At 39.2% G+C, this 15,032-nt stretch overlaps 1 protein-coding gene across 1 annotated transcript in view; it reads left to right on the plus strand.

The window, feature by feature from the left end:
* Positions 1–7,616, plus strand: part of LOC136863763 (uncharacterized) — a 182,422-nt gene extending 174,806 nt beyond the window's left edge. The window contains exon 6 of the mRNA XM_067140115.2: positions 7,369–7,616. Coding sequence (XP_066996216.2) covers positions 7,369–7,616 — 248 coding nt within the window. The remainder of the gene's footprint in view (positions 1–7,368) is intronic.
* The last annotated feature ends 7,416 nt before the right edge of the window (positions 7,617–15,032 follow it).

Here is a 15,032-nt window from a genome sequence, read left to right on the forward strand (position 1 = left end):
TCTGGCAGCGGAGTAAGGAAATATGTCGTGCTGGGCTCATTCTTCTCCAGTAACGAAGCCGCTGTTGCAAGTCCATTAGTTCGGAAGCATTGTTCTTCTTAACTTCTACGAGAAAGAGCCCGTTTTCTAGTGCTCGTAAATCTGGAATATTGCTGATCACATCCAAGTGAAATACTTAAACAACCCCTAATTAAATAAAACTTCAGATATTGAGCTTCTCACAGAGAATATACAGTAAGTCATCTTTAGGGCGCGTGGTTTTGTCTAGGAGGAGTCTAAGACTAAGTACAGAAGACATAAACTGCCACTTGAAAACAGTCACACTTCATAGTAAATTAATTTGATTTCGACATTGCTTACATTAATACTACTGGATGAAAATTTAATTTTCTAATGTACGCCTACGTATAAAGTTGGCTGTAACGGTACTTTCTACCTTGACCATCCACAAGGCTCTGCATACAACCTCAGGTTCCATCTTGTGGCAGTTCAAATACAATGTATTACAACATTTTTGAAGTAGGTGTAGAAGAACAATGTGTTTGATAAAGAACCACAACCTACTTCCTTCTTCTTCTGCCACCTCTCTCACACTCTGGTAGCATTGCGGGAACGATTTTGTTGCACATGCGGATTTGGCTGGAGGCTATTCCTAGCGCCAACCCTATGCCGAGGGATATATTCACTGCTGCGTGTTTCTATGGTGGTTAGAACTGTGACGTCTTGTATGTATGGAGTGATATGTATCGTGACAAACACAAACACCCAGTCATCTAACAAGACGAATTAACCGGATGCTTCCGAAATCACCAACTCGTCCTGGAACCATAACAATGTAGCATTCAACAATTTCGACCTGTTTTCGTAGTCTACAATAAAATAATCCTTGAGGTCTCCGCTTCCTCTCCAGCGACTCGGAGACATCCCTTCGCATAGGTGACTTGTCCCGTGAGAAAGGAAATGGAAGTAGTAGAGCAACAGCGGCTATACGCCAAACTGCACGTACGCCCTTGCTTTCTTTGATGTGTCAGCATTTTTGATTCGTGCAGACGTCAGCAAGTTAATCGTAACGTCAACATTTCACCTGAACTTACCTAACAGAACTAACCTACCCTCACAGGAATGATGACTTTTAGTGTGCGTAGTACTTTTTGTACACTAACGAAGTAGGAAATGGGGGTACAGAGTGCACTAGTTGTCGTACAGGAAGGTGGAGAGGGATATAGATGGGAGCGCAAGTCATAATTTGGCGGTATGCAGGTGGAATAGAGTTAATTTGTTTATTAACAGATGGCTGAAATAGTTAACCATTTGTTCAAAAATGGCGTTCATGGCCGCAGATCTTAAAATCACTGGAATAGAACCAGATTTCGGGTGGTTAGGCCACGTGAATTTTTGCAGAGTTTGGCCCAGACGTGCCATTTGGGCTCATCAGTTGGATTAACACGCCACTCCAGGACTCTGCTTAGCAGTGGAAGATCAACTGTTTTTCCCTATGTTTTCATTCCCCTCCCTGAAGGGGAGGAGCGGCCTACCTTGAAGGTTACGCCTTCATCCTGGCCAGGAGTTTCGGCTGGTTGGGAAAGGAGCAGTAGTGTGAGGAGGAAGGTAATTAGAAGTAAGGAATGAGGAGGTGTGCGCAGATATGTAAATACCGATGATGAGTTTAAGGAGTGAAAATTTTGAGGAGAGTGCTAATGGGGAAATGAAGGGTGCTAGGTGTAAGCTGGAGGGCGAGGATGTGAAATAAGGAAGAGATATTGACTAGGGATGTGAGTAAGAGACGGAGGAGATCGGTTGTGGGCGATGTTGGGGGGAAATGCTAGGTGGGGAAGGGTAAGAACGGTTATGTGGACTAGGTGGATGGAATGGAGGAGCTGGCGGGGACGGTGACGGGATATGTTAGGGTGGTTCAAAAGTCGGGGAGGAGAGCGTGACGGTTCGACCTGTTGGTGGCGGCCGTGAAGATGTGTACCATTGGCGATAAGATGTTGGGCAGCGTAAAGAGTCTGAAGATGTAGTATGTGAGTCCAGATGCATTGTAAATCCGGGTAGCTCTTCGAACGGGCAATCCCGCCAGGCGGAGTTCATTGGCGATGTCTTCTGTTGGTATTAGTGGGTCAACACCACGGACGACGCAGGTGCAGGTGCTGAATACATGAGATGGGTGAGATGGGTGGACATCTCACGTGTCCACAACTCTTCTCACACTGCACACACAGCACGCTGAACAAGGTGAGTCTCACATCCTGTCATCCTTGGCCGCGACTCCATTTAGATTTCCATTTCACTAACTTAGTTTTTCTTTCCTTTCTTTTAAGATTCACCACCCTTGTTGAGCTGAGACTAATTTGAAGATCAACCTTATTCAATCGCTTAACATCAGGTGTCCCGGCCTTGACAAAATCTTTTTGTTGGTCTTGCCAACCTCATATAACATCGGACCTGGACTTATGTGTCTTAATTGAACAACAACAGAAGAGTGGACAATTTTAATACATTGTTTTTACTACATCGTTTTATTATCACATTCAGACTTTTATGTTCAAAGCATCAGATCAACTTTATGCACAATACTCACCCATCAAACTACTACGCTTTTATGTGTCACATCACATCATCATATTTTACTCATTTTCTTCTAGCCTTTAAGGAGAAAAGCAGTCCATCATTTGTATTCAGCCATGCAAGAGTCATTTATGCAATTTTTATGATATGTACTTTGCCCATTTGTGATTTTTGTAGCTCATGATGACGCAATAAGCGTCGAAACCGGTTCTAATAATATAAAAAATAATATAATAAATAATAATAAATAAAGGTTGAACCTTCCTTAATAATCTAATTGTGTCTTCAGGTGATGGCAGAAGAATTCTCACCATATAGGTGGGACCCGTGGAGTTGTTGATTCTGAATGCCTTCCGGACTGGGATGCCTTCCGCGTGAAGTTCAGAGATTATTGTTACTTCTGTAATAGAGGGGTCAACGCCTCGTATTACACAGCTTAGAAAGCGGTAGTATGGTGGGGACGGGGGAGTTTTGATGGGTTGAGGAGAGAGGAGTTAAAAAGGGGTATTTGATCCAATTTGGTGAGCTAGTATTGCAGTGGTGAGTTGAGTGGCCGCAGTGTCCCCATTAACTTGAATGATGACTCTAGTTGTTGTTCGTCGGATGTCCGCTTTATCCTCACGGCGCCTGTGAAATCTGAGCAGAGTGGAGAAAATGGCATTGGGAGACTGAAACTCGGGGGCAGGGCTGGAGAGTATAAATGAATGAGTTTCTGACGGGGGAAGGTTGAAGCAAACGGGAATAAATGATGGGACGCCTTGTGCCGGATACGGATGATAGTCCGAATGGAGAGGGAGTAGTGGTGGTGGGTGGAGAATTGGCCGAAATGGGCTGATTGATGGCGTCCGTGAACTCCGGAGGCGCACTTGTAATGTCTGTCGATGGTGCAGGTTTCGGTCCAGAGCAAGGCGTCGTGGGGCTTGTTCTTCCTCCGGAGCAGACTATGGAGAAAACCTCTTAAAATGGAAGTGAACTGTAGTGTTGTCCCCCCCCGGCGAAGGTGGTGTCATGGGAAGAAATCTGGCCTGGTAGTTAGGAGCGGCAAAACTAGACCTCACGGCTGAAAGGTAAGCTGCTGCGGCTGTTTGACTGAAGTCGGTGGCGGTGGTGGTAGTGGTGGTGGCTGTCGTGGTCGTTGCTGTAGAGGGAACTGGACAGTAAGGTGAATAGCGATGCGTAACGAAGAGTGATGTTATGGTCGTCTGTTGAAGTACAGTACGACTGACGATGAGCTCGCCCTGAGGAGGCACCTCTCGGAATTTCTTCTGTCCACCTGCTCAGGACACTTTTTAATACGGAATGCCATGCGTGCCTGTGTTACTGTGTACAAAACCCGTTGGACAGCGAAGCATCTGAGATCAACTGCGTGGTCCCGCCATGTTAGCAAGTAGGGACTGCTAACCTGCTAAAGGAGAAGTGAATTCTCCGTTTTCAAAAATGTGTACTCCCCATGTAGATACAATTTCAAAAATGGCTTTCACGGCTGCAGATCATAAAATCACGGGAATAGAACTGCCTAACCACCCGAAATATGGTTCTATTTCCGTGATTTTAAGTTCATTAGTTTGTTCCTAGGGAGTGCAGCATTTGCATTAAGTTTTCTTTAGTTTTTCGCTAGAGGCCATTTAGCAGTATGCAAAAAATTATCGGTCAGCGCTATCGATAAGAGCGGGATGGCAGACAACTGGCAAACGTGTTTTGAATTTTTGCTAGCTGATAGATCGTGGTTCGTATCTCAAGTTGGCGGTATGTTTTGAAACAAGGAGCGCGTATTTTTAATGTTAACAGCTGTCAAGAAAGTGTGCAGATGATCTCGCGCATTTTTTAATTTGACAGGTAAACACGCACATTCAGAGAGCGTGCTAGAGACATTGGTGCTCAGAGCAAACTCAAAGTAAAGTCTCTTGCACACTGCCAAATGGCCTCTAGTGATAATCTAATTAACTCTTACCGCATATACTACGCTCCCCAAAAAATATAAAATGATGAATACTTTACGCCATCTGTCAACAAACAAATCAAAATTTACTCAAACTCAATACCGCCATCTTATGACTTGTTCTACCATCTATACCAACTCCACCATCCTATATGGCAACTAGCGCAATCTGTGTCCCCCACTACCTATCTCACTAGTCTATAAAAGGACTGCTCGCCCTACAAGTCGTCACTTCGCTGAGATCGAGCGGAGTGACTGTGCAGGTCACCAGGAGTCCGTCGCCCTCGGACATGAAGCCTGAATGGCAGGGCAGCAAAGTGGACCGGCAATAATTTGGGTGACAGAGAGATGGTCCAGGGGGAGATCCCTCTCTCTCCCCTATATATTTAGGTGGATCGTTGGACGGTTCGGGGGGTTGGGGAGGGAGGATGGAGGGTAATCCCTCTCCCCAGTAAATGGTTACAAACATGAACGATGGGTCATTGACTTTGCTGTCGTCTGCACCAGCGCTGACACATGAGAAGAGACTAGCAGAAGACCCTAGGAAAATAAAGTAACCAGGGAGGAAGCGAAGGTGGCTCGAAAGCCTTACCAACCAGTTTACCATCTAATTTACCTAGCGTAGCAACAAAACGTTTACAATATATTTATAGATTTCACAAACTTTACAAAGATTACAAGGAGCAAACGTACGTCAGAAGTATGTTTCTAAACAAGTTAAAATTCATTAAAATTCCTTTTAAAAATCTCCAACCGGAGCGTACTTCGAGTGATTACACATAAAGTTAATTCTCAGTCTACTATTTAACCAGGACAGTGCTCTGTCGAAGATGTTTTCACCTCCCTACGTAAAATAAAATAGAATAAAGTTAAGGAAATAATTCCACACAGGCAATCATAGCAAGAGTGTAAAGTAAGCAACGAGCCCGTCACATTTGCACAGCACACACAGATGTCACGAGCACTTATCCATTCACATGCCCATTCGCTGCTACCACCATCAACCTTTCACTCAACATACACTCAAGACTTACACTACAATGCTCGCAGACCAGCAGCCTTGGGTTCGAAAAGAACCCCTGCAAACTAGACAAGTAACTTGTCTGAGAAATAAAGAGAAAATGAGAAACAAAACACTGGACACATCCAGCCACCAAGTATACGTTTTAGAAAGTAAGGGGATGTAACAGGAGGGGGATAACCAATACGGAAACAGAAAAGGTAGTAACCAATAATATTACGCAATACATTCTCAAATAATTCGAGTCTCTCTAGCGTCTTTCAGAAACAGTAAATATTCAGGAGAATATGTCTTGCGATGCGATGTTTTGAAATAAAACAAAAAGTCACGGAAAATACATTAATACACGTGTGACACGCAGCAAAATCGAGCTGCGGCGTAAGTTAAATTTGGCATACAACCACTGTTCCTTTACTGAATTCTTCTGCAAAACATCAAGGTTTCATGTGGTAATGATAACCGGTTTCCGTGTTCAGTCAGTTAGTCCTCGTAGTACAAATTGAAGCAGTGAGAGCCAAAAGTTGGTAAGTCCACTTTCGGCAATTTCCAAATAATCAGTGCAATGGGCTGCTTTGTCCATGTACTACATGTGGGAAAAGAACTGTGGGGAGAATATGTTCGTAAGTCCATCTTGAGGCCCTCTTGAATCAGACATGCTTATCATTGCGTTGATCATGTGTTTATAAGTCCACCTACTGCGATTCACATATTGTAAGCCCAGATTGGCTATTTGCGCATGCTGTTTCACATTTGTTTGGCCGGGTTGTAACTTTTCGAGCTGGCAACCCTGCTGCTGGTAGTGGGAAACAGTTAGGGGAGGATCAGGAGGTATCGGACAGCGGCTGGTGACGGACAATCAAAGATGTCTTTGTTAGCAGCATGTGGCAGAATCTGTTTAGTTGCTCACAGATCCGCCTGCATGTTTGAAGGTTGGGTACATCCTGTTCAGTCGAGAGGCAGGGTCGTTTATGAGTGGTGGTGTATTTTTGTCCTTTTGGGTGATTTTCGGCTGGCACGGATTTATTTTTACCAAGAAGTAGCAGGAACAAGGATAAGTTGTATTGAATTTTAAGTATATTAGCAGAAACAGTATTCCTTACTCTGTAATATCTTGGGTTTAGAATCAGCTTCTTTTCGAACGTTCTCGTTCAGTTCCTGTTTTTTCTTCAAGGGAGTCATTCGGGTGGTATCGGACATGAAACTGGCGTGTGGTATCGGACATCATAGGTTGCAGTTCCGTCCAGGTGACTTATAGTACTATCCTTTGTTTTAGGTGAACATAGGGAAGATACGAGGACAATGGTAAGAAGGCAATATGATAATAGCCGTGAATAGTGTCAGGGACAATAAAATGAATATAGCAGAGGCCAGTCAACATTTCTCTGTTCCAAAAAAGCACGTTAGGTGGCAGAATTAAAGCTCTTGTTGCTGTTAAAGGGATTCCAATGAAAGTGTGTACGGCGAACAGTGGGACTTATCATAGAACATTTTCAGATGAAGAACAGAATGACCGGTATATGCATATCAAGACCCTAGACAGCCAGCTCATGCCACTCAATAAAACAGAATTTTTAAAACGTATCAGTTTGCTGAGGAATTTAAAGATGAGCATAGGTTTAATAAAACTAAAATTTTGGCAGGAAAGGACTTTTATTATGATTTTATGAAAAGGCACCAGGACCTTTGCTTGAGGACGGCTGTATCTACCAACTTGCAGCGAGCATCAGGCTTCAACAAGGAGCAAGTGGACAAATGTTTTGATAAATTAAATGGTCTTATGACAAAATATTTGTTTAGTCCATCAAGAATCTTCAAACGCTAATGAATGTGATATTTGCAGATTGGCTATTAGCGCATGCTGTTTCACATTGTTTTGGCCGGGTTGTAACTTGTCTAGCTGGCAACCCTGCTGCCGGTAGTGGGAAACAGTTAGGGGAGGATCGGGAGTTATCGGACAACGGCTGGTGTCGGACGTTCATCCGTGAAACCCTTCCAACTATGCGGGAGACCATGTCCACCATGCTGAGCAACACATGTGGAAACCTAATAAAAGGACAGAAATCCAGCGTCCTCGCTGCATCTCACTAAGCTGAGCGATTTATTCAGGCCAGTGTGGAGGGAGATGCAGCAATGTGAAAAATCCCTTTTTCTTATAAAGAGATTGACTGTCCGATACCGCCCTCCATTTTTCAAGTATACGACAGTGAAATGACCTCATAATTTGCTAATACTGTCCGTGCTTTTCATTGTGATTTAATATATTCTAGTGAGTACGTTATTGTAAGAATATAGATGCTTACAACATGCATTACATGATTTTTTTCCTATTCCATCAGAAGTTATGGCTGAAAAGTTAAACTTTTCGATACCTCTCGACATTTCCCTATGCTTGTGTTAATCGTGCGACGTACGCAGCAATAGCTTCTGTATTCAGTACTATCAAAGAGTGATTATTTATTGTGTTCTCTAGCGGCTGGTGTTCACATAAGACACTCATATAACTACAGTTTAAAATATCTGGGTAGTAATTGCATTACGTACAATCCACAATCAAAAACATCCACTGCTGGCAGCAAACCCAAGAGTTATGCTTCCAAAGAACGGAAATCCCATCACAATCAATGGTAAAGAAATATCCGCAAGCGTGCTCGATCCGAAGTTGTGTACATTATTACATATACAGTATTTGTCTCACAGGAGTATACAGGGTTAGTCAGAAAATGACACCATTCGTCTAACCATTAACATGACCATCATCATAAAAACACACATTACTTTATAATTATTTTAAACTTCCATCGTACCCAGATGGATGTTGTTCTTTCATGATCATAAGCTCTCGTTTTACCTGATCTGTGCTCTTCGTCACATCTGGTCCATATTTCCCACATCTGCGGAAGGTAGAAGACCTTTTGAGGAACGGTACATAGGCAGCGGGAGTATGCTTCAACTTTGAAAATAACTTGCCTCTACCAGTTACTATTATTGCACAGGAGTATTACAAACGCAAGTTGTGTCTGCTCAATTTATTTTGGAATAATCGACTCGAAAACTGGTAAGGCTACCATTGTTGTACATGGTGAGCATTACTTTGACAAGGATCCAAATGAGGTACTGAGCTGCTTGCTTTGGAATGAGAAAAACAGGGTTCTTAGTTGTACAAAACGCCTACTTGTCTTCACGGATAACTCTTTTTCTACAGTGAATACATAAATATACTTTTTGCATTTAGGCAGTCTCTTGTAAACCCAAAATATAACAATATTCATTATCCCGTGGCTGGACACAGTTCCATGCCTCTGTATGTGTATTGTGTGTGGATAAATGTATGAAAGAGGCACAAAATGCTGCACCATTTGAAGTAATCTATCTGAAGCATCCACTGACTGATGACATGGTAGATGATGGAACCCCTTTGATAGAAGCCTGTAACTTCAACGAAGATGTCGACCCTCTCATATGTCCCATCCCTCACGGTTGAGTGGTGCTACGTTCATGCGTGGAACGCTTCTAACTATGCGGGAGACGATGTCCACTATGCTGAGCAACACATGTGGAAACCAAATAAACGGACAGAAATCTAGCGTTTCGGAACATCCCACTAAGCCGAGCGATTTGTTCAGGCCAGTGCGGAGGGAGACGCTGCAGGACTCACGACATCTCCTTCAGAACATTGTCATTCCAGAAAGTGTCACATTCTATGATACTTTGTATGCATCAGACGATGTGCTTGTTACATGATTCAGTCAATGAGAAGAATTGATACTGTGGTTATATAGCTGACTAGCAAGATACCCGTGCTTTGCTACGGTATTACAATGAAATTCATAATTGAATGCTTAACGTTTTATATATAATCCGCCGAAATTCGCGAACTAACTCGATTTCTGAGAGAATCCGAACAAATTGGTGATCTGACTCGTTTTCTGAGAGATTACAGCAAAGATCCTCCAAGTTTTCAATCTTTCTCCCAGCAATTGATTTCGTATTTCCTGGGCTAGGTCCAGGTATTCCACCCCGTCAGTTGGGTCCCTAAATCATTGCCATCTGTTTCTATAAGCATTTTTCATATGGATCAAATCCTTGAGGGGATCCCGCGTGGTGTCGTCTTGGGTGTTTTGGTGGTGCTGAACCCGCGGCCGGACTGCAATCGTAGTCATTCCCCGGCCAGGACCCGTTTCCAGCGCGGTCCGCATATTTTGACGATGATCCAGAACATTATTATTATTATTATTATTATTATTATTATTATTATTATTATTATTATTATTATTATTATTATTATTATTACTATTATTATTATTATTATTATTATTATTATTATTATTATTACTGGTGGTGGTCTGGAAAACACAGCAAAATGCAAGAACGCTCCTTGGCGGTAAATTAAATCTGCTGCCATTGTCATTGCTGACAATCTAACCAGCACCATTCTCGCGCGTAGGTAAGTGCGCGAGATTTCTGGCGACACGAATGATATACTTCCGTCCGTTATTGACCTTCTTATAGAGGTGAATAATTGTACGGTCAATATCATCCTATCGTTTATTTCAAATGTGTTTAAATTTTTATTTATATGCCGGGAGAATCTACTGTAATCTAACTTTATGTTCTCGAAAGAAAAAGATGGTTCTTGAAAACGAACCCAGGAAAGATTAAAAATGATCAGTTTATGATCAGAATAAGTACATCATGAACAGTAAAATCAATTGGTCTCAACTCCTTTTTTCACCCCACCGCCGTTAAGTTGATTTACCCCCGCCCCCACAAAAAAACAAGAAGACGTGTTTCCTTATTTTTAAAGGAGATTCCAAATAAGAATGTTCACGTCTGTTACCTTCAGTTTTGAGATATAAGTATCCCCATAAAAAGAATTCACTTTTCTCACTTCCTTTTACACTCCCCCTCCATACGTGAATATCCCATTAAAAATGCTTGTTTCCTTAATAGCAAATGATCTTCTAAATACCAATTATCACGACTCTAACATCTTTAGTTTTTGAGATATATGTCCTCATAAAAGGAATTCAACTCTTTTCCACCCGCGCCCCCAAGATGATTTCCCAAAAAACGTTGTTTTTCTTTGTTTGTAAAGGAGATCGAAATACGAAGTTCCACGTCCGTGACATCTTTAGACTTTTATTAGATGTAAGTATCTTCATACAATTCTATTAATATTTCAATTATTTCACCTCCCCCCACTTCATTGGATTTTCCGAGAATAAGTGTTTCTTTAATTTTAAAGCAGACTCTAAATACCAATTTTCACGTCTGCAAAATCTTTCGTTTTTGAGATAATAGTATCCTCATACAAATAATTCAACTAATTTTTCGATTTCCCTCCCCCTTTAGGTGAAATTCCGAAAACAAAAGATTAGCATTCCTTTATTTTTAAAGGAGATTCCAAATACCAAATTTCATGTCTGTAACATATTCAGCTTTTGAGATATCAGTATCCTAATTAAAAGAATTCAACCCCATTTTCAGTCACTTTTACCTCTCCACCCAAGTGGTTTCTCAGGAAACAAAAACACATGTTTCTTTAATTTTAGTAGAGATAAAAATACTATTTTTCACTTAGTAAGATGTTAAGTTCTTGAGATATACTGTAGAAAAGCTCAGTTCAAACTTTCACCCCCTTTCTAGTTCCCCTTAACTGGCGTTTCCAAAAACAAATCACCTATGTTTCTTTACTTTTACAGAAGATTCCAAATACCAATTTTTACGTCTGTTACATTTTATGTTTCTTAGATATACTGTAGATATATTCTTTCTAAAAATTCACCCCAATTTGTCACTCCTGTTTAACCCCCATTAATTGGATTTTCCAAAAACAGAAAAAACGCGTTTCTTTATTGTTAAAGGAGATCCCATATACAAATTTTCAGTTCTGAAATATCTTCAGTTTCTGAGATATATGTATCCTCATTAAAGGCATTCAACCCATTATTCACCCTTTTACACCCCTCCTATTTGGATTTACAGAAAACAAAAAAATACGTGTTACTTTATTCTTAAATGAGATTCAGAATACCTATTTTTACATCTGTAAACTTTTAAAGTTTTAAGATGTAGACACACTCATTTTAAAAATTCACGCCCCCTTTTCACCCCCCCCCCCCCATTATTTGGATTTTCCAGAAACGAAAAAATTCCTGTTTCTTTATTTTTAAATAGATCCCAAATACCAATTTTCAGGTCTGTAATATCTTCAGGTCCTGAAATATCAGTAGCCTCATTAAACGTATTCAATCCCTTTTAAACCCTTTCCACCTTTCCTATTGGGATTTTCCGAGAACAAAAAAATTTGTGTTTCTTTATTTTTAAAGGAGATTCTAAATACCATTTTTTACATCTATAAGCTTTAAAAGTTTTGAGATATAGATACACCCATTTAAAAAAAAACTTTTCACCCCACATTAAATGGATTTTCAAAAAAAGGGTTTCTTTATTTTTAAAGGAGATCCCAAACACCAATTTTCTGGCGTGTAATATCTTCAGGTTCTGAAATATAAGTAGCCTCATTAAAGGCATTCAACCCCTTTTTCACCCTTTTCCAACCTTCCTATTGGGATTTTCCGAGAACAAAAAAATACACGTTTCTTTAATTTTAAAGGAGATTCTAAATACCAATTTTTACTACTATAAGCTTTAAAAGTTTTGAGATATAGATACACCCATTTAAAAAAAAACTTTTCACCCCACATTAAATGGATTTTCAAAAAATGGTTTCTTTATTTTTAAAGGAGATCCCAAACACCAATTTTCTGGCGTGTAATATATTCAGGTTCTGAAATATAAGTAGCCTCATTAAAGGCATTCAACCCCTTTTTCACCCTTTTCCACCCTTCCTATTGGGATTTTCCGAGAACAAAAAAATACACGTTTCTTTAATTTTAAAGGAGATTCTAAATACCAATTTTTACTACTATAAGCTTTAAAAGTTGTGAGATATAGATACACTCATTTTAAAAATTTACCCCCTTTTCACCCCCCATTAATTGGATTTTCCAAAAAAACAAAAATACGTGTTTCTTTGCTTTTAAAGGATATCCCAAACACCAATTTTCAGGTCTGTAATGTCTTCAGTTTCTGAGATATAAGTATCCTCATTAAAGGCATTCAACCCCATTTTAATCCCTTTTCACCTCACCTATTGGAATTTTGCAAAAACACAAAAATACGTATTTCTTTATTTTTAATGAAGATTCTAAATACCAATTTTTACATCTGTAAACTTTAAAAGTTTTGAGATATAGATGCACACATTTTAAAAATTCACCCCCCCTTTTCACCCTCCCATTAATTAGATTTTACAAAAACAAAAAATACGTGTTTCTTTATTTTTAAAAGAGATCAAAAGTACCAATTTTCAGGTCTGTAATATCTTCAGTTTCTGAGATATAAGTACCGGTATCCTGATTAAAGGCATTCAACCACTTTTACACCCTTTTTCACCCCTCCTGTTGGGATTTTCTGAAAACAAAAAAAAGTACATGTTTCCTTATTTTTAAAGAAGATTCTAAATACCAATGTTTACATCTGTAAACGTTTAAAGTTTTGAGATATAGACACACTCATTTTAAAATTTCACCCCCCTTTTCAACCCCTTAGCGACGGAATATCCAAAAATCCTCTCTTGGCGAGCACCTACATCTAAATATGAATCTATCCCCAAAATTTCATTTCTTTATGTCCAGTAGTTTTGGCTCGGCGATGATGAATCTGTCAGTCAGTCAGTCAGTCAGTCAGTCAGGACAAGCTATTTTATATATATATAGATTAGATGTATGTATTCTCATACAATTAAATCAATTAATTTTCAATTCTTTCACCCCCCTCGCCTTCATTGGATTTTCCGAGAATACGTGTTTCTTTACTTTTAAAGCAGATTCCAAATATCAAATTTCACGTCTGTAACATCTTCATTTTTGAGATATCAGTAGCCTAATTAAAAAAATTCAACACAATTTTCAGTCACCTTTACCCGCACCCTTCCACCAAAGTGGTATTTCCGAAAACTCAAAATACACTTTTCTTTATTTTTAATAGAGATTGAAATATACCACATTCACTTCTGTAACATGTTAAGTTTTTTGAGATATACTGTAGAAATTTTCATTTTAAAATTTCACCCGTTTTTAGTTCCCCTTAAGTGGAGTTTCCAAAAACAAATCAGCTATGTTTCTATACATTTACAGGAGATTCCAAATACCCACTTTTTACGTCTGTAACATTTTACGTTTCTCAGATATTCTCTAGATATACTCTTTCAAAAAATTCACCCTAATCTGTCACTCCTGTTTAACCGCCATTAATTGGATTTTCCAAAAACAAAAAATACGTGTTTCTTTATTGTTAAAGGAGATCCCATACACAAATTTTCAGTTCTGAAATATCTTCAGTTTCTGAGATATATGTATCCTCATTAAAGGCATTCAACCCATTATTCACCCTTTTACACCCCTCCTATTGGGATTTACAGAAAACAAAAAAATACGTGTTACTTTATTCTTAAAGGAGATTCAGAATACCTATTTTTACATCTGTAAACTTTTAAAGTTTTAAGATGTAGACACACTCATTTTAAAAATTCACCCCCCTTTTCACCCCACATTATTTGGATTTTCCAGAAACGAAAAAATTCCTGTTTCTTTATTTTTAAATAGATCCCAAATACCAATCTTCAGGTCTGTAATATCTTCAGGTCCTGAAATATCAGTAGCCTCATTAAACGTATTCAATCCCTTTTAAACCCTTTCCACCTTTCCTATTGGGATTTTCCGAGAACAAAAAAATTTGTGTTTCTTTATTTTTAAAGGAGATTCTAAATACCATTTTTTACATCTATAAGCTTTAAAAGTTTTGAGATATAGATACACCCATTTTAAAAAAAACCTTTCCACCCCCATTAAATGGATTTTCAAAAAAAGGGTTTCTTTATTTTTAAAGGAGATCCCAAACACCAATTTTCTGGCGTGTAATATCTTCAGGTTCTGAAATATAAGTAGCCTCATTAAAGGCATTCAACCCCTTTTTCACCCTTTTCAACCCTTCCTATTGGGATTTTCCGAGAACAAAAAAATACACGTTTCTTTAATTTTAAAGGAGATTCTAAATACCAATTTTTACTACTATAAGCTTTAAAAGTTGTGAGATACAGATACACTCATTTTAAAAATTTACCCCCTTTTCACCCCCCATTAATTGGATTTTCCAAAAAACAAAAAATACGTGTTCCTTTGTTTTTAAAGGAGATCCCAAACACCAATTTTCAGGTCTGTAATATCTTCAGTTTCTGAGATATAAGTACCGGTATCCTGATTAAAGGCATTCAACCACTTTTACACCCTTTTTCACCCCTCCTGTTGGGATTTTCTGAAAACAAATAAATACGTGTTTCCTTATTTTTAAAGAAGATTCTAAATACCAATTTTTACATCTGTAAACTTTTAAAGTTTTGAGATGTAGATACACTCATTTTAAAATTTCACCCCCCCTTTT

Source organism: Anabrus simplex, chromosome 2, assembly GCF_040414725.1.
Source record: "Anabrus simplex isolate iqAnaSimp1 chromosome 2, ASM4041472v1, whole genome shotgun sequence".
In the NCBI taxonomy this organism is placed as follows: domain Eukaryota; kingdom Metazoa; phylum Arthropoda; class Insecta; order Orthoptera; family Tettigoniidae; genus Anabrus; species Anabrus simplex.